Source organism: Phallusia mammillata, chromosome 1 (genome assembly GCF_965637545.1).
Source record: "Phallusia mammillata chromosome 1, kaPhaMamm4.hap1.1, whole genome shotgun sequence".
In the NCBI taxonomy this organism is placed as follows: Eukaryota; Metazoa; Chordata; class Ascidiacea; order Phlebobranchia; family Ascidiidae; genus Phallusia; species Phallusia mammillata.
This window is the reverse complement of record NC_137252.1, coordinates 31,945,956-31,968,634: the sequence shown is the minus strand read 5'-3', so window position 1 is coordinate 31,968,634 and position 22,679 is coordinate 31,945,956. Positions and strand designations below refer to the sequence as shown.

The 22,679-nt window shown below is 34.2% G+C and overlaps 3 protein-coding genes across 3 annotated transcripts; all 3 read left to right on the top strand.

The window, feature by feature from the left end:
• The first annotated feature begins 1,041 nt into the window (after positions 1 to 1,041).
• Positions 1,042 to 14,140, top strand: LOC145211266 (uncharacterized). Its single transcript, XM_080080032.1, has 30 exons — positions 1,042 to 1,184; positions 1,618 to 1,729; positions 1,898 to 1,947; positions 2,002 to 2,098; positions 2,238 to 2,317; positions 2,534 to 2,668; positions 2,832 to 2,898; positions 3,276 to 3,366; positions 3,426 to 3,550; positions 3,863 to 3,932; positions 4,076 to 4,236; positions 4,393 to 4,481; positions 4,719 to 4,856; positions 6,139 to 6,295; positions 6,744 to 6,828; positions 8,410 to 8,491; positions 9,042 to 9,153; positions 9,297 to 9,346; positions 9,517 to 9,613; positions 9,875 to 9,954; positions 10,246 to 10,380; positions 10,548 to 10,614; positions 11,012 to 11,099; positions 11,168 to 11,292; positions 11,496 to 11,565; positions 12,021 to 12,181; positions 12,344 to 12,432; positions 12,625 to 12,762; positions 13,369 to 13,525; positions 13,794 to 14,140. Exons 1-30 carry the CDS (start codon positions 1,114 to 1,116, stop codon positions 13,878 to 13,880), a joined length of 3,066 nt encoding a protein of 1,021 aa, XP_079936158.1. The 5' UTR covers positions 1,042 to 1,113; the 3' UTR covers positions 13,881 to 14,140.
• A 496-nt stretch (positions 14,141 to 14,636) lies between these two features.
• On the top strand, positions 14,637 to 18,485 carry LOC145214539 (cytochrome P450 3A31-like). Its single transcript, XM_080083095.1, has 15 exons — positions 14,637 to 14,840; positions 15,220 to 15,331; positions 15,530 to 15,579; positions 15,778 to 15,874; positions 15,952 to 16,031; positions 16,181 to 16,315; positions 16,381 to 16,447; positions 16,551 to 16,641; positions 16,756 to 16,880; positions 16,980 to 17,049; positions 17,160 to 17,320; positions 17,384 to 17,472; positions 17,596 to 17,733; positions 17,961 to 18,117; positions 18,236 to 18,485. The coding sequence occupies exons 1-15, from the start codon at positions 14,674 to 14,676 to the stop codon at positions 18,317 to 18,319; spliced, it is 1,623 nt and encodes a 540-aa protein (XP_079939221.1). The 5' UTR covers positions 14,637 to 14,673; the 3' UTR covers positions 18,320 to 18,485.
• A 184-nt stretch (positions 18,486 to 18,669) lies between these two features.
• On the top strand, positions 18,670 to 21,491 carry LOC145225715 (universal stress protein YxiE-like). The gene is made up of 4 exons (XM_080092234.1): positions 18,670 to 19,063; positions 20,215 to 20,304; positions 20,628 to 20,734; positions 21,023 to 21,491. The coding sequence occupies exons 1-4, from the start codon at positions 19,009 to 19,011 to the stop codon at positions 21,221 to 21,223; spliced, it is 453 nt and encodes a 150-aa protein (XP_079948360.1). The 5' UTR covers positions 18,670 to 19,008; the 3' UTR covers positions 21,224 to 21,491.
• The last annotated feature ends 1,188 nt before the right edge of the window (positions 21,492 to 22,679 follow it).

Sequence of the window (22,679 nt, the reverse complement as noted above, 5' to 3'; positions counted from 1 at the left end):
CTAAAGTAGCCATAATTTACTCAAGTTTTTAAAACGTCAGCAACAACATCACATGAATCAAATTCTAAACTCCTAAGCATAGGAAGTTCAAAGTTTGTAGTACGGAGTAGAGGAAGTTAGGAATTTTGCAGTGCTGAATAATCACGGCACGACACAAGACTTTTCTCATAAGATGCACCTCTGACCAGTTTCGCAAGATCTTTAATAGGTCAAACAAACACGTTTCTGCTGCCGCGTTAAATAAATAACGTCGTAAATAAATTAACGGAACAGAAACAGATACGTGGATTTCCCTGACAAAAAGCTGCTGATCAAACAAAGAAACTCGAAGTAGCGCATCACGTGAATTTAAGTGTTTTCAATATGAACCTTGTCTTCCAGACGGCATAATTACGCGACGCGAGCATCTTAACTTCCCCTGTCGGAATGTAAATCCAATTATGTCATCGACTTGTGACTTAGTTAAAACTTCCTGGGCGCGTAGGCTACAGTGTAAGCATGAATTTGAACAATGCAAAACACAATGGAAGTATAACTACATATTCGAAATTAAACGTATTTTGATCAACAAATGCCACTTTCAGTTACAATATTCATTTGAACATGCCAGTTTTGGTCTTTTTGTCGTGGTGTAGAATAAAATAGATCAAATAGGCATAAAAATGGAGATACTTTATTCTCAACAGTTTCTGAAAATGCTCATGCCGCCATCAAGTAATTTATATCATTATGTATCCTCATTGGACGTATGAACGGATCCGCTTCTACTGCGCTGACCTGTGAATAGGCTTGTAATATTTACACCATACATGTGATGAACTTTATTTAAAAAACACTAGCATTATGAAACGCATAATTCTGGAGGGAAATGATTTTACTGTTATCAAAAAAATTAGGCACCGGAGATTCCAACCGTTGCGCGATGCACGAAACGATTCCAGCTGAGAGGCTATCAAGTGACTAAGACGTCACGACTAATACGTGACCTCTTCCAGTAAACAAAAAACTCGCGACTGCCCCCGTGATAAATACGCCGCGCCAACAGCTCGCTACGCATAGTTGCTTTTTTGCTTGGTAACTTGACAGTTGACACACTGCTAAGCCAGTAACAAGATGTACGGGCCTTTGGACATTTTGTCAATTGAAACATGGACACTGTTGATTACTGCTATATTAGCTGCAAGGTAAGAAAAAAGGTTATTGTTGTCATGAATATTTGTGTTATAATTACGTGTTGTACCTAAATTACCTTTAAGCCCAATTATTGCAAAAAAACTGCTTTACCGCCAACTAAGACCCATTTCGCCACTTGCAGTTTGTTTTCAGCACTTTGGATTTGCTAAAAAAAAACCTTAGTAGCTGCTAGAAAAAAAATTTGGCAAACAGAAACAGCTGAAACGTTTGCTTTGTGTATTGTCACGTGACACAAACGTGTAGGTTGTAGGGAATTCCCCTTTTTAGAACGTGCTAGTTTAAAAATCCCAATCAGTTGTATGCAAAAAAAAAAAAACTTTTTGGGAACAAAATAAAAGTGTTTTTGATTTATTTTTAGAGGTGCAATTTACCAACCAGTGGTTTTAATCTAAATTAGTAGCTTTTAACCATTATATTTTTCAGGTACTACATAAACCAAAAATATCAAGTTCTGAAAAAGCTGAACATTCCACATGAACCTCCAAGCATTTTTAGATTGGGTAACATGGATCAAATGATGGATGATCCTAATTCAGTAAATAAAAAATTGTTGACATTATTAACATTTAATAAATGACTATATGATTACCATAAAAATACATTACCATATTTTAACCTGGTGTAAGATTGGTTGTTTACTGGTAAAACAGTAGAAGTGATGCTTGGCAAAACAAACAAATAATTTTTGGTTTTTATATTACAGTTCTTTAAAAAGGACCTTGAAAGGAAAAAGAAGTATGGACCAATATATGGGTAGGTTTCTAGCTACAATCAGAAGACAGTTTTTATGGTGATTTTTTTCTCTAGGACATATGTGGGTGTCAATCCTCGAATTATAATTGCTGATCCAGAAATTTTAAAGCAAATCCAACTTAAAGAAAGTGGAATCTTTAGAGACCGGCAGGTAAAATAATCAAAACAAAAGACTTAACAATGTTGAAAAAACTCAGTTTGATGTTGGCTGTTAATTCTTGCACTTTCCATCTAGTATAAAAATAATATATAATATATTTTGTATGCATCAACTTTTGGATTGTATGTAGACAACCTTTAGTCGAGTAAATGGAAAAGAGATGAATCAGTCATTAACTGCTGCTCGAGGGGACCACTGGAAAAGACTAAGGTAAGTAATCATTGTCACTAAGTCTTTCAAAACTCATTTTAAAAAATGTGTAAGCTTTTACATTCACTAGTATGTTAAAGTTGGTAGAAAACATTACTCTTTGTTATATTATGTTAAGAAAAATCTTGTATGTTAGTGTTTAAGTCTCAATGAAAGTTTGTTGCATTTGTGTGCATTAGTTGTAAGCACAGACTGATGTAATCCTTGCAAATGCAGAACATCACTTTCTCCTGTGTTTTCCACTGCAAAACTAAAGGAAATGATTGGAATTGTAGAACGATGCACAGATAAAATGGTAGAAAATCTCCACAAAATATCAAAAGATAACAATGGAAAATTCATGCCAAAGGAGTAAGTTGTTGTAGTTTTTTCGAGTGTGCACAGCAATAAAGTTCTCCTATTAATACTAGTACTACAACATAGGTCATAAATAAGAACAGTTAAATAAAAATATTTCCATTTGTTTGATAAATGTGTCAATGCTGTAGTTACAATTCTCCTTTTTGTTTTGCAGTGTTCTTAGCAAACTGTCCCTGGACGTAATTTGTTCATCTGCTTTCAATGTTGACATGCATACACAGGTGACATTATAAAACTTTATTTTTATGAAATATTTTACAATAAATTGTCTATTTAAAGTACATGTCCTTCATACACATGATTCAGATTTCTTCAAAGTTCAATTTGTCAAAATGCAATTTACTTGAAGAGATAGATAACTAGAGTTTATTTAAAACAAGAGATTTTGATTTCACAGTCCATGTTCAATAAAAGGGGACTTTATGATAAATCTCATGCAAGTGGCCACAATTTTAGTGCTTTTCATCAGAATTTTGCAAAAACAAATGTTTGTACCCTATGTTTTATAAAAAAGTTGTGGTTTTTCATGATTATCACAATCCTATAACAAAAGCTCTGAGCTTCTAACCAAAATGTTTGATCCAAACTTTTTGTATAGGACAATGACAACAAAGAATCACAACTACTGAAAATGGGACGAAAGCTTTTTGACATCCAGTTCTTTAAAAATATTGCCTTTTTTGCTTTTTGTAAGTAACTTTCTACATATGACCATGGATTTACTTACTTTAGTTTGCAATTTCTTTAGTTCTTTTTCCATCCTTGGAGAGGATTGCTGGATTGTTTAACTATTCCATATTCCCATCAGAGTCCATTAGATATTTTGCTGGGCTTGTTGATGCTGTGATCAAAAACAAAGACTGTGACAAAACAGTGAGTTTTGTATGCCCATGTGTTTAATGTATATGTTTAAATTGGAATGCTAATTAGTAAAGCTATTTTTAATTAGCACTTCTCAATCTTTTCCTCCACTACCTCTATGGATGCTATTTACAAAGTAATAAAAAACTAAAGAAATTGTTCAGTAAAAGTGCATGTTGTCTACCAAATTGTAAAAATGCCCATAGTTGAAAATGCACTTGATCATTTTCTTCATTGCTTTGTTGGGCAGCGGATTTGTTTTAATAAAAGTATTTGAGCAATGTTTATAATTTATCTTTTGCATTTGCAATGATTTTTTTCTAGAGAGTCGACCTGATGAGACAAATGCTAAACATGAAAATTTCCGAGAAAGAAGCAAAAACAGCTACAAAGGGTAGAAACAACTGACAAATCTGTATTTTATGAAATGTATAGTATTTGAGTCATTGTGATGTAGAGACCCAAACTTGTTTTGACTAAAACTTTTGAAAAAACTTGTTTTGACTTTAAATTGTGAAATGGCTTTGTCTTATTAAGGTTTGACAAGGAATGAAATCGTTGGAAACAGTATTCTGATGATTTTGGCTGGATTTGAGACTACTGGAAATACTATGATGTTTGTGATTTACAATCTTGCCAGTCACAAACATGAGCAAGACAAATGTAGAGAAGAACTGAAAAAGGCCGTCGAAAAGCATGTAAGTTTTCTTTTTGCTTAAAGTAGACTTCTTTCAGCCAAATTAGAATAAATTTTTGTTTAAATTGCAATAATAGTGATGATAGAAATTAATTCCGTAGTAAGGAACTGCATAATTCATTGTCAGTTTTAGTTCAATGATATTTTTTACTTGCAGGGTGGATTGACTTATGAAGCCATTGCAAGTCTAACATACTTGACTCAATGCATTAATGAGACACTAAGAGTCTATCCTGCTGTTATCAGGTATGGTAGGGTTTATAATATTCAGATTATAATATCCAGGATTATATAAATTTATACTTTGTTGATAGAGTGAAATTAAAGATGTGTGAATACCATTATTCTAAAATGTAAGCAAAGTAGAGTTTGTAAGACATTTGGTTTCAGTAAAGTAAATTCTACAAAATGTAACATCCCAGCAGTGTTGTGCATCAAATATTAACCAAGTATGTTTTGCCACAATAAAAAATATTATGACAGGAATTCTCGATATTGTGAAAAGGAAATCACTATAAATGGAGTGACCATTCCAGCAGGTTGTCATGTTGACATTCCAACCTATGGTATGAGTAGAGATGAAGAATACTGGGATAAACCTTTGAAGTTTAAACCAGATCGGTGAGTTTGCTTGCAAACTAAGATCCAAGAAATACTTGACAAAAACATGAAAATAGTTTTGTAAAAAACAAAACTATGAAACTTCCTTACGCTGATGATAACCACAACAGTTGTTAAAATGTTTGCACTATAATGTATGTACTCCGGTAAACTTAAAACTTGGGAGTTTGTTGTTAATCATGTATACGGCACCGCGGTTCTTAATCTTTTTATCATGTCGAACCTACTGTTATTTCTACACGCTTACATCAAACCCCACTTAGTTTCATATTTGTCTAATATAAAACCAGATGTTTTACAAATAAAATCATGATTGTCAACCCAATAAAGCAATCACTTTAGTTAATTTGTTAACTTATGACATAAAAATAATTGCAACTTTTTTCAAGAACTTTCAAGATTACTTTGACTCTGATATTATTTTGTCTTCAAACAATAACAAAAGTTAGCGGGCATCAAATAAGGGCATTGTGTGACTGACTTGGTTTGTGTGTCGGTAGTCTGTCAAAAAGTAATTACACCAAAAGATGCAAAATCAAACTAAAGAAGCATGAGTCACTTTATATTCCACAACAGTGTGGACTTATTGAAGGTCAGGTGTAAGAATCATTTATGCTGCTTCCGAATAAGTACACATACTATTGCGTACAACTCGTTGTTATGTCACAGAGGAAAGCAAATTGGTGGTTACTAGGGATGTGCCAAAACCGCAAATGCTCTGTTTGGTCGAGCACCGAGCATCTCACTTTAATGCTCTGTGCATTATGACGTCACAAAATTCCCCTTTCTACGTTTTAGCTCTACAAGGTCTCTCACGTCACCGGCGGTGTTTTATTAAGCTGTCATGCCCTTTAAGTACGCGTTTTTCCACTATCTAATACATTTGAAAAATTATTCGTTTTTGTTCATAGACACCCTTTAGAACACTAGTTCCGTATGTTAGCAGGGCATAAATATGCAAATTTAACGCCCGGGTCAGTTTCTGCAACTGCTCGGCCGGGCACCGAGCATTAAAAACAGCGATGCTCGGTACCGAGTACTCGGGTTCTGGCTCGGCTGGGCCCATCCCTAGTGGTTACTACCTTTTAGCAACTAAATATTGTTTCTGTTTTTGCAAACAGTACCAAAGAATATGGCAAAAACCTTTCCTGCACTATTGTACTTTGCCGGCCCTTCGTCGAACCCCTGGGGTTTACTTTAACCCTGGTTAAGAACTACTAACCTAAAATGTTGAAAGAATTTTCAAAATATAAAACATTCAAATCAAATGTTATTTGTTAAGAATGGAAGATATGAGCAAAATTGACCCAATTATTTTCCAACCATTTGGAGCCGGTCCACGAAACTGTATTGGACAGAGATTTGCCATGATTGAGATGAAAATGGCAATTTCCAAGATTCTGTTAAACTTTGAAGTGGACATGTGCCCAGATACACCAGTAAGTAAAGTGTACCATGTGTTCCTGTCTTATGCTTTTAAGCTGTAGTGCTTTTTACAATATTTCAATTTATTCCATTCTACAATATTGTAACATAATTTAACTATAAAATGTCAATTTATACAGTCTTACTGCTATGCTTTGACATCTTAGAGATATGTTGTGAGGTCTTAAACCAGTGGTTCTCAACCAGGGCCCATGGCCCACTAAAGGGGCCACAGGTGTAGGCTTTTAAGCGGTAGAGCTGTTACAATATCTCAATTTCATTTAACTATAAATTGTAAATTCTGCCAGTTTTAATGGTATGTATTGACATTGTAGCAATGTGTTATGTAGCCTTAAACCTCGGTATTGCAACATGAACCATATTTCCGGGTGAAAATTTTGCTTGTATGTGCTGCAGAATATGTCCCAGCATCATTTGACAAAATCCTTGTTGTATTTTTAGGAACCTCCACTTGAAATTGTATTCAAAGCAAGTGTTCGCCCAAAGGAGGATTTTTCACTCAAAGTTACTCCCCTTAATTCAGAATGAAAGATTTTTTCTGAGGCTGTTATAAACCCTTGATCGTCAGGCAAGGGAATGGAAAACCTTCTATCTGGAACCTGCTTAAAGATTGACACTTTGTTCTGTAATTTTATTCATTATTATTTTTTCATTGTTGTCAAATGATTTTTTTTGTCAAATGTATTTTTTGTGGTTTTGTCAAGCAAATCTTACAAATTGCTGACTCAGTAATTATTACCATGTTACAAACGCCTATGTTCCGTTGCTGAGTCCTTGTGTTAGCTCTACCAACGTTTCACACAACGTTACTGTCAGCATCAATACAACATTAACAAAAGTTCCAATTTCTAAGCTAAGCAAGTTCAAAGTTTGCAGCACCAAGGTGAGGAAGTATAAATTTTGCAGAGCTTAATAATAAGACGTGGATCACGGGACGACACCAATACCTTTCTCTTAAGATGCACTTCCGGCCTGTGTCACAAGATTGTTAACAGGTTGAACAAACATAGTAAACAATTCTTCCAAAGCGTTACATCGGTAAATTACATCTTAAATAAATAAACGTAACACAAAGATGTACGGGGATTTCCTCAGTGTTAGTAGCTCTACCGAACAAACAAATCAAGTAGTAAGTGCATTAGTGCGTGACGAATCACGAGAATTTCAGTGTTTTAATGGCAGCCTGTCTTCCAACGTGGCTGTTTTGACGACATAATTGAGCTTACGGCGTTCGTATTCTTATTTCCGCTGTTGGAATGTAAACACAAATATGTGGGCTTGTCTTGTGATCAAAACTTTTAGGTCACCTACGAGAAGGATTCTACTAGCACTCTTGTACAGTTGCGTGCAAATGCGCTTGACATTTTAAATATTTTACTGTGCCAACTTAGATGGGCATTTCTTGAAACACGCGATTTAACGCAAAACCCTTTTCCAACAGCACGAACTGTGGTGACGTATAACATGTCGCTTCATTGCATCATCACTGTGGCGCGTAAGTCACAGCCCGTTTCAGTGACGCAATGCAGACTGCAATGACGAAACACAATGAAAGCAATAACACCACGGAAACTATATGTATGTTGATTACCAAACGCCATTATATTCAGTTTGTGCATTTATTGGGAATGTCGGTTTAAGCCTTTTTCGCCGTGATGAGGAATAGAATGGGTCGAATAGACGTTAAAATAAAAATGCTTCACGGGTTTCTGCAAATGCTTCTATGCCGCAATCGAGTAATTTATATTAATATGTATCCTTATTTGACTTGTGGACAGATCCGTGTCCAAATTGTAAAAATAAGTTCTGATATTTGCACATGCACGCAATGACGCTTTCAAAAACACTAGTTTATTGAATCCAACAGCCCTAATTTAGAATTAAATGCATTTACTTCAACTAAAGACGAACATTTCCCACCGTTACACGATACTAGGCGGCTTCGAACAGAGGTTATCACGTGACTAAACGGTCACGCTTTAGCCATGACGTCATGTGGTAAACAAAAAAAATCGCGACTGCTAAGTACTGATCCCGTGACGAAACCACGGCGCCAGTAGCTCGCTGAGCATAGTTGCTTTGTAACCTGACGCACTGCTAAGCTAAGCAATCAACAGAATGTACGGGCCTTTGGACATTTTGTCAATTGAAACATGGATACTTTTGATTACTGCTATATTAGCTGCAAGGTAAGAAAAAGTGTTATTGTTGTTGTGAATATTTCTGCAATATTCAGGTGTCTTTTCAAATTGCCTTCCAGACAACTAATTGTACAACAGAACCTACGTAGCCGTAAAATAAACACGTTTTGTGAAACCTGCAACTTACCTACGGTGTAGCTGCAGCGCGTTGTACCACTATCCACCAATTGTGCCCGACATTTTTTGCACTCCATAACATTTTGACGTTGCGCAGCTATTTCCGACCTCTAGGTTGTTTTAGTGCAATTGTGTTACTATGTTGTCTTTCATCAACTCAACCTCTAGTACCGTGAATTCACTAAATATCGTTTAGGCTGCCTGTAACAAAATTTAGTAAACCTCCAATCTATTTTGTGTATTGTCACGTGACGCAAACGTGCGCCTTGCTGGGAGTTCCCCTGTGTTGCAATGTTCAAGTTCAAATCAGAATTCTTTTGCAAAATTAAAAAATAAACAAAGGTTTTCAATCCATTTTAGATGTCAGATCAGCAAACATTACTTTTCATTTACATCACTATGTGTTTACTCTTTTTTCCAGGTACTACATAAACCAAAAATATCAAGTTTTGAAAAAGCTTAACATCCCACATGCACCTCCAAGCATTTTTAGATTGGGTAACATGGATGAAATGATGAGTGATCTTGTTTCGGTAATTATAAAATTAACATTTACACTAATTGGTTCATATTGTCACATTTGGATGTAGTAAAATTTGGTTCTTTACCAGTAAAACATTAGTTTAAAAAACAAATGTTTGGCAGAAAACAATAATTTTTTGTTTTAATGTTGCAGTTCTTCAAAAAGGATCTTGTACGAAAAAAGAAGTATGGAAAAATATATGGGTAGGTACTTTTTACAGATCAAGTGGAAAACAAAGCAAGAAGTTTTGATATGTTAGGAAAAAGTAAACAGTTAAAATAATGCAGCAGTTCTGCTTTTTTATTTGTTAAAGTTTTGGTGCCACTTGCATCCAACAGCAAAATACAATTTTCACCACTTTTCTTTTTTATAGGACCTATGTGGGTGTCAATCCTCGAATTACGATTGCTGATCCAGAAATTTTGAAGCAAATCCAACTAAAGGAAGCTGGAATCTTTAGAGACAGACAGGTATAATAACCAACATTACTTTGAAAAACTTAACATCATGCATTACAATGTTTCCAATAAAATGATATCGATTAAAGATTGATTAGGTAAATTGTTTCTATATTTTAAACACCATTGCATTACACACATACAACAACATGTAACAATGTTGAAAAAGCTAAATTATTTTGATTGTAGTTGTCTTTATTTCATGGTTATTTTTTTTAATTTAAGAATTTGTCTTTTGTATGCATCAGCTTTGACTTGTTGGTTTGTATTTAGAGAAGTTTTAGTAAAGTAAATGGCAAAGAGATGAATCAGGCTTTAACCTCCGCAGAAGGTGACCACTGGAAAAGAATAAGGTAAGTACTATTTGTCACAAACAGTCTAGAACGTAATACTTAAAAACATGTGAAGTTTCAACATTTTCTTCTTAAATCTTTGTCACAAACTGTCAAGAAACATAAAACTTTAAAAAAGTGTGAAGTTTTCAACACATTAGTACAAGTTTACAGCAACTTTTCTTTTGCATTCTTTTTTTGGGGAAAACAAAAAAATCTTGCAAGTTTTTGTAATGTTTTTCCCTCAGTAGTAATTCATTAAAAATTTGCATGTATTAGAAACATAGGCTAATATCGCTTTTGCAAATGCAGATCAACAATATCTCCAGTATTTTCCACCTCAAAACTAAAGGATATGATTGGTATTATGGATCGATGCACAGATAAAATGGTAAAGAATCTCCATAAAATATCAAAAGATGAAGATGGAAAATTCATGCCAACAGAGTTAGTCGTTTTTATAAAGATTATACATTAAAATCCTTCATGTTTCTGTTATAAATACTTTATAGGAATAAATAGATCTTGTGGTTCATGGTAAATAAAAAAATTATAAATCTGTTGAAGAGTTGTTTTTTGTTAGTTGGAAATTTACATCTATTATTTGGTTGCAGTGTTCTTAGCAAACTGTCACTGGATGTGATTTGTTCAACTTCTTTCAATGTTGACATGCATACACAGGTAATATTTACAACTTGGATTAGTTTCAAAGTTTAATTAAAGTGTCTGTTTAACCAACATTTCCTATTGTTTTGTTTGTCACTGGTATACATGTGTTAGGTTAATTTTTCTGACTAAACCCCGATAGGTGCTTTTTGAAACCCCAATTTGTAATCTTTAATGAACCCCAATATGTGATCTTTCACAAGAAATGATAGGCTTTTGATTCACCGTCCTAGTTCAATAACAAGAAACGTTTATTTAACAGGTATACAAACAAGCTAAAACACCTGTTTTATTATGTTTCACAAAAATGAATTTATTATTTATGATTTATATCACAGTCCAACTCTAAAATTAGTAGGTATGCTACTATACACCATAAAACAAAAAATAATACAGTGTGGTTGCTGTACAGGATGATGGCGAAGAACCCACACTAATCAAAATGGGACGCAAACTTTTTGATATTCAACTTTCGAAAAGTTTTGCCTTCTTTACATTCTGTAAGTAACCTACCAAACACAACACTTATTTACTTACTTTAATTTACATTCATAATTCTATAATTCAGTTGTTTTTCCATCTACGGAGTGGATTGGAGAACTTATTAACTATTCCATATTCCCATCTGAAGCTGTTAAGTATTTTGCCGGGCTTGTTGATGCTGTGATCAAAAACAAAGACCATGACAAAACAGTTAGTCTTGTATAACAATTTAATTTCCTGTTCGTTTTACAAAATGTGCGTTTTTACAAAATAATACTTTATAATTTACAAAATGCACATAGGTGGTCATTACCACTTTGGTTGAGAAACTGTGTTTTAAATCAATTTTGTCAATTTCTTGTAGGATACAAAAAGTGTTTTTACTCTTTTTCCTTTAACGTTAATGTTTTCAGAGAGTTGACATGATGACACAAATGCTTAATGAAAAAATTTCTGAGGAAGAAGCAAAAACAGCACACAAAGGTAAAAATTAGTAATACATTTTATGTACCATTTTAAGTGTGTATTTCATAATATTGCATCATATTCCAGCAATCCTACTGTAGAGATTTTAAAAACATTTCTTTTTTGTGAGTACATGAATAGAAATGTGAATAAACTTAACATATGTTTTACCTGTTTAATTTTAGTTTATTGCTAGTTCCCTGCCATTACTCTTGTTTTCCAGATGTTTTGGGTACCCTTTCTCGATGGGCCAAATATATATATACATGTATTTTTTTCTACCTGATGCTGGTTTATACCGCATATGCCCCACAAACAGGATTAAAAAACAGCAACTTTGCTTACTACATACTTAACCCAGGAGTTCATACTTTTTGTTTTGTTCATTGTAAAGTATTTTAAAGCATTTCATAATTTTTTCTAGTTCCTACCAGTTTTGTTTTGATATTGTGAAATGATGGTGTTTTTTGAAGGTCTGACAAGAAACGAAATAGTTGGAAACAGTATTGTGATGATCATGGGTGGATATGAGACTACTGCAAATACTATGATGTTTGTGATCTACAATCTTGCCAGTCACAAACATGAGCAAGACAAATGCAGAGAAGAAATTAAGAAGGCCGTCGAAAAACATGTAAGTTTTGTTTGCTCAAAGTAGACTTTCTTATACCCAAATTGTGATGAATATATTTTTTATTTGCAATGAAAGTAAATTACAGAAAGAAGTTGGGTTTGGTTTGTACCGAACCACATATTTTACATCCGTTTTAGTACAGTGATTTTGTTTGATTTACAGGGTGGATTGACTTATGAAGCCATTGGTACACTAACATACTTGACTCAATGTATTAACGAGACACTAAGAGTCTACCCTGCTGTTATCAGGTATAAAAGGGTTGTAAAAATTCGTGTTTTGTTGACGGAGTACAATTAAAGTCGGAAGAATGTGATTCTTCTGAAATACCTAGCAAAGGATAGTTTGCAAGATACTTTGCTTTCGGGAAAAAGCATTATACAAACAAACTTTAATCAGAAGTTTTGTTGATAAATAAATTTTGTCATGTCAATTTTTTACAGGAACTCCAGATATTGTGAAAAAGAAATCACAATCCAAGGAGTGACCATTCCAGCAGGTATTCATGTTGACATTCCAACCTATGGCATGAGCAGAGATGAAGAATACTGGGATGAACCCACGAAGTTCAAACCAGAACGGTGAGTTTGCTTGCAATATAAGGTTCAAGGAATAGTTATGGCAAAAAATACCAAACTGCTTTACACCATTGAAGCTCTCAATATGATTGCATTATAATGTGTTGACTGTATAAATCAAAGGTGGGCAACCTTTTTGCATGCGCGGGTCAAAAGTATCGATATATTGCCGAGGCGGGCCGCACCGACGGTGATGCATAGGTAAAGTCAAACACACAATGATTTTGCCTTTGTACGTAACAATACCTATTATTAGTAATAAACTAATAACTATCAACATTTAATGTGACAACTCTTTGGTACAAAAATGGGACTTAACACATACATGCCGTGTGGCCGATCAAAATAAAATACGAGTCACAGGCCGCTCAAAAGTTGCTACAGGCGGTAGGTTGCCCACCCTTAGTATAAATCAATATGAGATGTCATTATTAAAACTTGCAATAAAACCAGTCCAATGTTCTCTGTGTATTGAAATTGTAACAGTTTTAAATCTGTACTAGCTCCTACAAATTTAAAATTAAATTTAAAAAAATATGAACAGTCCACAAAAAAATCATTTAAGTTTAATTAAGTGCAGTCTAATAAATAGTCATTTTTTCTCTTTAGAATGGAAGACATGAGTAAAATAGACCCAATTATTTTTCAACCATTTGGAGCCGGTCCACGAAACTGTATTGGAATGAGATTTGCCTTGATTGAAATGAAAATGGCAATTTCCAAGATTCTGCTTAACTTTGAAGTGGACATGTGCCCAGACACACCAGTAAGTAAAGTGTACCTTGGGTTACTGTCTTATGCTTTTAGGTGTTAGCGCTTTTTTAAACGACTTTCTGTTCTACAATACTTCAATTTAATCCATTTTACAATATGGTAATTTAACTTATTATAAAATGTCAATTTAACCAGTTTCACTGGTATGCTTTGACATCTTAGAAATATGTAATAAAGTCTTAAACCATTGTATAGCTACATAAGCATTATTTTTGTGGTGAACAATTTGTTTGTATGGTTGACAAAGTCCTTTTTTTCAGGAACCTCCACTTGAAATTATATTCAAAGCAAGTGTGCGCCCAAAGGAGGATTTCTCACTTAAAGTTACTCCCCTTAATTCAGAATGAATGATTTTGGCCTTTTCTGAGACTGAATAGAGCTTTTAAATTGCAAAGCGAAGGGGATAGAAAACTGTCCTCTGCTTTGGATTGATACATGTTGTTTAATTTTATTCATTGTAATTTTTTTATTGTTCCCAATGAAGTATTATTGTGGATTTTTCAGAAAAAGTTATGAAAAAACTGTTGAGAAATGTAAATAAAAGTGAAATTTTGTATTGAAAGCTATATGATGCATTTAATAAACCTCAGTCGAATATGTAACAGAACATGTTTGTACCTGTTGTAAAAAACACCTAAAACGAAGCAAGTTTAGCAAATCGATCCTCCCTACTGCTGGCAAGGAAAATGAAGTTAGGCGAGAATGAAGGTATTACCAGACCCAATACTTTAACATTGTGCAAAATATTCCATTGTTTTTCAGTTCTATTGGATCATTATTACAATCTTGCTTGTAAGTTGATCACACCAAAATTACCTTGCCCATTTACACACCAGATTCTGCCCTTTTTGACCAATACACTCCAACTTTTATGAAGTATTTAGATAAAGCTTTCACCATCAACTCAGCCATCTTAATGCAGTTGGTATGCATTAACACTGCGCTTAAAAAAATTAGCCTAAAAAGACAAGACTTTACACAACCTAGAACAGGACATGAACAAATTTTAGTCCCTTTATGTTTTTAAAAAAAATATCGCCGATTGCGTTGTTACAAATCATAGGGGCTTTCCCTTTAGCCTCAAAAGAAACGAAGCAAAACAATAATCTGTTGGAAGCTCGGGGAAACAGCGTGTCCAGTATGACGACATACATCAAATTGCGTTTCTTAATTCGCCACTTAAATATAAGCTGCAAATGCGCACCAAAGCCAGATTTTACTTGCAAGCGGTACAAAATGTACTGTCCTTTGTGTGTTTTGTCGATTGAAACGTGGGTTTTACTGATTTCTGCTGTGTTATTTGCGAGGTAAGTTAGGCACACAAAAATGGGTGGTTTTCCAGATTGGTGGGAAGATCAATATGATTTGCAGTAAGATTGACTTTAGAGCCTGCTGTTGTAAACTGTACATGCATTTCTTTGTTTTATCTCTTTGACAAATTTGGCTTTAAAAGTGGCTTTTTGAAAGTTTTTCCAAACATTTTAATTTTCAAGCAAATTGTTAATGACAAGCAAAATTTGATGTCGCCATCTATTGCAAAGTGATCAACACAAGGGAGTATCTTGTTTGGAAACAGAACTGCATACTTAAAATTCCCATTGAAGAGAATGTAAACGCTTTGGTCGCTAATCTTCACAATGTGATTAGGGTCGTGTTTTTTTAAACAATACATTGTATTTTGTGCAGATTGTACATAAACAAGCAGTTTGGGATTTTGAAGAAACACAACATTCCACATGATCCTCCAAGCGTTTTTAAGCTAGGAAACATGAATGAATTAAAAGATGATCCAGATTCGGTGAGCTAAGTTATGCTTATACTAAAAATGTTTACTCATACAGTTAGGTTTAAGTAGAATAAAATAATTTTCAAACCTTGCATGAACAAAGCTAATATGCTTGTTGCCTTGAAAGTGATATTTTTAAACAGGTGACCAACCATGTTCTGCATGTTGACCTAATGATTGAACTTGATAAGATTTTCTGTTTTGTTTTAGTTTTTCAAGAAAGATCTTGAAAGGAAAAAGAAGTTTGGTTTAGTTTATGGGTAAGTCAAACTGACATTAATTGCAAAAGTCTTCAAAAAATGAATTTAAATAGCCATTACATAATTGCCTTTCTTGGTCATGGCAGTAATGAATGTATTTTTTTCCAGTTTTATTTATTATTAACTCAAAAGTAAAGTTGTGGTAAATCAGGCCCTCTAAATGAAATTTGGCATGCCACTATATTTTCTGTCTTATAGGTCCTATGCTGGTCTTAATCCACACATTATAGTGGCTGATCCAGAGATTCTGAAGCAAGTTCAAATCAAAGAATTTGGAGTATTTAGAGATAGACAGGTAAATAGTTTGTGGTACATACATGCAGCTTTAGTAAATATATAGAAATTTGAACAAGAGCATTACTTGTATTTTAGAGAACTTTAAATCGAGTGAATGGAAAAGAAATGAACAAGGCTCTGACATCCGCTACAGGGGACCATTGGAAGCGTTTAAGGTATTTGAACATGTTTTCATATGTTCAAGGATACAAATGAAATGCAGTAAACGTTACACCAGTATGAAAATTCCTTAAACAAAGCCCTTGCAAAATAAATTGTTTTCCTTGCTTTGATCAAAAACAAAATATAAAAAAAATTCATGCAGGACCAGTATGTCTCCATTATTTTCCACTACAAAACTGAAGGAAATGATTGGCATCATTGAAGGTTGTACAGATAAAATGGTGGAAAACCTTAACAGGATACTGAAAGACGATGATGAAAAGTTTTCACCAAAACAGTAAGTTGTTAATTTGTTTTAAATTGAGGAGAAATTTAGTTGTTTACCGGATCTTATTATGTTAGAGTCCTCACCAAACTGTCACTTGATGTCATTTGTTCGTCTGCTTTTAATGTGGACATGCATACTCAGGTGACTTTAGTATACATTTTGGATTATTTTGTGCTTAATTAGTTATTATATTTCATTTAAACCAAAACATACAAAGCATGTGTAATGATGTAAATTTATCTAGGATTCTTCCAATGAAAACTCACAATTGTTTAAAATGGCCAAAAAGCTATTTGACATGAAACGAGGAACAAGAATCGCTTTCCTTTTGTTTTGTAAGTATGGAGTTTAAAACTAATAAAAAAATTAACCTCTGTTTGGCGTTTTAAGTTTGTTATTAAAAATTTTTTTAAATTGTTAACAATAAGTTAACCTTTTTGTTCTTGCAGTTATATTTCCACCTTTGCAAAGAGTTGCTGAACTGTTCAACTATTCTATATTACCCTCAGAATCCATTAGACATTTTGCTGGGCTAGTTGATGCTGTAATCAAAAACAAGGATTATGATAAATCTGTAAGTAAGAGACTTTGCTAATTTGGCGACACATATGTATTTATTCACTGTTTTTGTATCAGTTTTAGTAAAAAACATTACAAATTTGTCACTTTTCAGAGAATTGATCTCATGATACAAATGCTAAACTTGGAAATATCAGAAGCAGAAACAAAAACAGCAACTAAAGGTAAATTGCTTCAGATAACTTTAATTATTTTCAATTTTACACTAGAACTCTTTTTGGATAACAAATAGTCGCATTAAGAGCATAAATTTTACAGTAACACATATTTTCAGGTCTGACAAGAAATGAAATAGTAGGAAACAGTATTCTGATGATTTTGGCTGGATTTGAGACCACTGGAAATACAATGTTGTTTGTGATCTACAATCTTGCAAACTACAAAGATGCACAAGAGAGGGCCCGCCAAGAAGTTAAAAAAGATGTGGAGAAACATGTAAGACTTTTGTCCTTTTTAAAAATATATATATTTGAATGCCCTATTTATTCTTCTTTTAAGGGTGGTTTAACATATGAAGTGATGTCAGGCCTTAAATACTTGACTCAATGTATTAATGAAACACTAAGAATCTACCCTGCTGTTGTCAGGTAAAGTGAAATTTTTCTTGTTGTATTTGTTTTTTGGTTGTTTTGGTTTAAACTAAGCCCTAAATCAAACTTCCAGGGTTACAATCTGGTAGGTTCATTAATGTAACAAGCACATTTTTGTAGGAATTCCCGATATTGTGAAAAGGAAATCACTATAAATGGAGTGACCATTCCAGCAGGTTGTCATGTTGACATTCCCAACTATGGATTTGGTAGAGATGAGGAATACTGGGATGAACCTTTGAAGTTCAAACCAGAGCGGTAAGTTTAAACTCCAAGTATGTTTATTTAGTTGTTGATAGGTAACAGCAGAACAAAAAACACAAAATAGTTCTGGGTTGATATATATTGATATTTTGAAGACAGGCAAATTGTGGTTTTATTATTGTGTGCCCTTAAGATATTGATGCTAAAAAATAATCAGTGTTTTAATTTTTGAATCAGTTTTGGTTGTTTATTGAATTATTCCTTGCAATGTTTGGATTTAGAATGGAAGATATGAGTAAAATCAACCCAATAGTTTTTCAACCATTTGGAGCTGGTCCACGAAACTGTATTGGAATGAGGTTCGCCTTGATTGAGATGAAAATGGCAATTTCCAAGATTTTACTGAACTTTGAACTTGATATTTGCCCTGATACACCAGTAAGTGTATTTCAATCACTTAAATGCACTCTTTTAGGTAAAAGATTTTTTTTCTTTTTTTTTTTCTTTTTCAATAACATCTGGTCATTGGTGAAATATGTTGTTTTTCAATTTTCAGAAACCACCATTAGAAATCACATTTAAAGGAAGTGTCCGACCAAAAGAGGAATTTCAACTTACAATTTCTCCATTGAGTGAATAAACAAGCTAGACATTTTTGTTTGAAACAACTTAATCTGTTTGGGGCTTTATTACAAGCGGTTATCAATATTAACATAAAAATAAAAGTGTTGTTCTTACTTTTGATGTCAGATATGTATGTTTACGAATATCATGTCAAGTATCAAAAATAAATTTACGAATGTCATGTCAAATATGTTTCATGTTATAAAATGCATTTTAAGTGCATTATATTTATTGTTGTTGATGCTCAAATTTAGGTCTGCTGTGGGTAGCTTTAAAGTCATGAAGAGTTGCTAATCGCCCCTTGGCATAAAGAAACAAAAAGGCTTTAGTCACATAATGCATACGTCAATCCGTAACATGAACGTCACAAAGGTAAACAAATGGCACGTACATAAGTGACGTCATAGATGTCGAAATTTCGGCCTCTACGCAGAGCATAGCATAAGAGGAGTTTTGGTACACAACCAGGAAAGGAATCGCACACAAATCGGTCAAAGTCACCATTACATTACACAAAGTTGTTCAATTTGTGTGTGGTACAACTTGTCATAGAGTTAAACGCCGGAATGTCATATCGGTAAATCTTATCGTTGTAGCAAGACATTACACGCACTGTCAATATTTAACACGACGACTGAGGTTATTAAACCCGTACCAGCCCGGATCAGTCAGTTATTCGTAGCCGCACTTACCAGAAGAGAAAACATGAAGATTTTAATTGCTGTGGATGGTAGTACCTGTGCTGAAAATGCATTTGATTGTAAGTTTTGTAATCGTAGTTCGAGGCAATTTGCTTTAGATTTTGAAAGTACGATTGGGTAGGATGAATTTTAACTTACAGCGTTGGTTTTGTCGTCAATCGATATGTTTCAAGCTAAACCAAAACATTTTGCTGGTGCAATACATTACAAAGAAGAAATCGACACAACATGCTAAAGTGCACGCAACAATTAAAGTTTCGCTTTTAGTTGCATTATTTGCTTTTTAGTAAAAATAAAGGTATTTGTGTAAAAGAACTGAACATGTATCAACTGGAAACTAAATCAAAACGAAAAACGCATACACTGCAGTGGGCATATGGAAAAACTAGTATTAGAACGGACGTTATATAACAAACAGCATTTGGCTATGCTATCAAGCATCTTGAATGTTAGCTCAGAATACAGTTTTAAGAGGTTGAGGGTTTAAATTTTGCAAGTGGGCGCTTGCACTAATTGGGCAAAAACTTTAGCTACAGTCTTTCAGTGGTAGGCCTTTTTATATCAATTGTTTAACAAGCAATTACTTCTCATTCCTAAAGCTAAAACGTTGTTTTTGCTCAAACAATAGTACAATCTAAGTAAGTACACAATCGAACTAACTCAGATTATTTCGACATACCAATACGAATGCTGTACAAATTGTTTACTCACGTAGCCAATATTAGTTGTGCACACAAAAGGCTGACGCCAACAAACATTCTGACACAGGTGGACATTAATTAAGTAGCCCTAATTCAACCTAAACCGGTCAGTCTAACACGTAGGCAGTGTTGTGTAAATTGGACATTGATCTCATATGTGTGCTATGCCTGGAAAAAGCATAATTGCTTTTCTTGCATTCCAATCGTCTACGTGCGCTTTGAAAAGGACGTGATTTTGTTTAATTTTGTTTTGTGAAAAACGATACGTATTTGATGTGCAAGTAATCTAGAATTAAAGCTATTATAAAAAAGAAAAACGTTATTGTTTTAAAGACCTTTACGTAAAAAAGCGTATTTTTGCTTGCGGCATTTGCATCATATTGCAGATAGAGCAACACAATTAGCCCGTTTACATGGCCATTTGATAAGTGGCCTTTATAAAGAAGGCCGGCCAAAAAAGACGGCCGATTATTGTTACGTAATAACAATGCTTAGCACGATATTTTCAGGGTACTTCGAAAGCATGCATCAAGCCCAGAATCACGTGACCATAGCACACGTGGGCGATCAACCGGAACTTCCTTCATTCGTGTGTTACGGTAATTCCCCTAGTGTAGACCAAAATTTATTTGCTTCAGTGTGTAAAAATAGGACATGAAAGCCTATTAAGTAAAAATTTTAACTTAAAGGAAGGACTACATACTACATCAAACTATAAGGCCCATCATCAGTTTAAACTTATTTTGCAAAATCGAACATTTTAATACAAAGCACTATGACTTCAACCACACTAGGAAATCAATAACAAGACCCAGTACATATCTGCGTTTTGGGTTAGGTTTACAAAATGCATTAAAAACCCGGTTGAAGTTGTTAAAGGTCACTCGTATAAGTTCACAAAAAGTTTTTTTAAATCTTAAAGAACAAGCCGTTTTCCCAATCGAAGAGTATCAGGCCAGTGTAAAAACTTGCCGAAAGAAAATCAACGAACTAAAGGAAAGATATGAACAGAAAGCTACATATAGACAGGTAACATTGGTCTTTAACTGTACATACTACTGTAGCCAACAGTGTAGTTGCTCCTTGTACTATGGCTTAAACATAGTTGTGGTATTTAAAAAACTTATCTTTAAAAAGTTGCTCATGTACTTGTTAGTTTATATGTAGAATAAGATAAAAAACGAAGCGCACAGAACCAAGCGTCCTAAAAACGCCAAGAGAATGGGGCTTGTACCTTGGGTTTTGGGTCATATTTCCCACCCGGCACCCACTATATAATTCTGCCCTAAATTATCGCCAATATTTTCCCCTTTGCAGGCCCAATGCGACTTCAAGTTTGAAATCCGACAGGGCAATCCTGGGGAAGCGATCGTCAGCATGATAAAAGAGTCTGACGTCGATATGGTTGTCATAGGAACCAGGGGTCAGGGGGTCATCCGACGTACTGTGCTCGGTTCAGTGAGCGATTATGTTCTGCATCATTCAAAAGTGCCAGTCCTGGTGTATCGCAAAAAATAAGCTCGTACTTATGCAGTGTAATGACGTTTTGAGCTAATTTCAGTGCTAATTGCTTGTGATGACTGTTTGTTGTGTTGTTTTTGTAATTTGTGTGGCATAACGTCATATTTTTATGTACAAACTTTTACTAAATTACACCTTTGGAGAACACATTAGAAAAAGAAAATGCGTTTCGTTTTACGTTCAACGTTATTCAAAGAACCCAGCCCTTTTGTAACAGTTTAAATTGAAAACCTGTGAGACACGAAAGAAAACGAAACTAAATTGTATGCGAAAAATTTATGATGTATTAGATATCAAACAAAGTGTAAACAATAAGTCTACAGTAGCTAAGTCCTCAAACTTAAACAAATACCAAGGCAGAAGTTATTGAGCTAGAAGTCCTAAAACAGGTTATTACAGCATGCGAGACCTTCGTAACATTACCCCCTCGTTACTAAGAACTAAAACAAACACCAAAAAGGCACAAGTTATGCAGTTAGAATACTTAAAACAGGTTATTACAGCATGCGAGACCTTCGTAACATTACCCCCTCGTTACTAAGAACTAAAACAAACACCAAAAAGGCAGAAGTTATGCAGTTAGAAGTCCTAAAACAGGTTATTACAGCATGCGAGACCTTCGCAACATGACCATCATTGCTAAAGACCGGTCATTGCAAGAACAAAAATTCCAGGCAATCTGTAAGAACGTAGAATGTATGGTAGTGCTTCGTCCTTGTCAAAATAAATCATCACAGCCCTATCAATATCAGTCAAGCCTTTCCGCCAACCTAATCCTGGCCATTACGACTTCCTTGGCCGTTAGCACTAATTTCTTTACCTGCTACGTATGCGTCATGACTCAAGAGCAGGCTATTTAAGCCTGTAGTTGTATGGTAATGCAGTGTTGATGAATAAGTTTGAACAATAGCAAACTGTTAACAATGCCCATTGTTAAGAAACAATCAATGAAAAATTGTTTCCGAGAACAAAATGGTTGTGCAACCGATTTTGATTTACTCTGTTGACAAAGAAAGGCTATACTTTGACATAAGAGGTATATAGTAAAGTGTGGGAGAGGTACAGAGTTATATTTACTCTTGTTTTGTTGATAGTACAGTAAAAGGAACATGTATGAAAATGTTTTGAGATTGTACATTTTTGAATTTTTGAAGTGAACGGTTTTGATTTTATTGTTAGGGTTAGAAATGCTGATTGCAGAAATAAGGTCAAAGTCATATTTTTAAAGAATTAGTAATCAGTAATCACTTTTAAAGTTCTAAACTTTACAAGTTCTGAGATATAGCGTGGCGAGATAGTACTTGTGATTTTTCGTCAATTAAACAAAGATTGATTGCTATGACCAATCTTAAGACCTCAAAGAAAGTTAGGTTACTTATCTGCGTAACGTTTTACTTCTGTCAGCTTTACAATTATTGGTCTCGAGTTACGTTTGATTAAGAACAAACATACA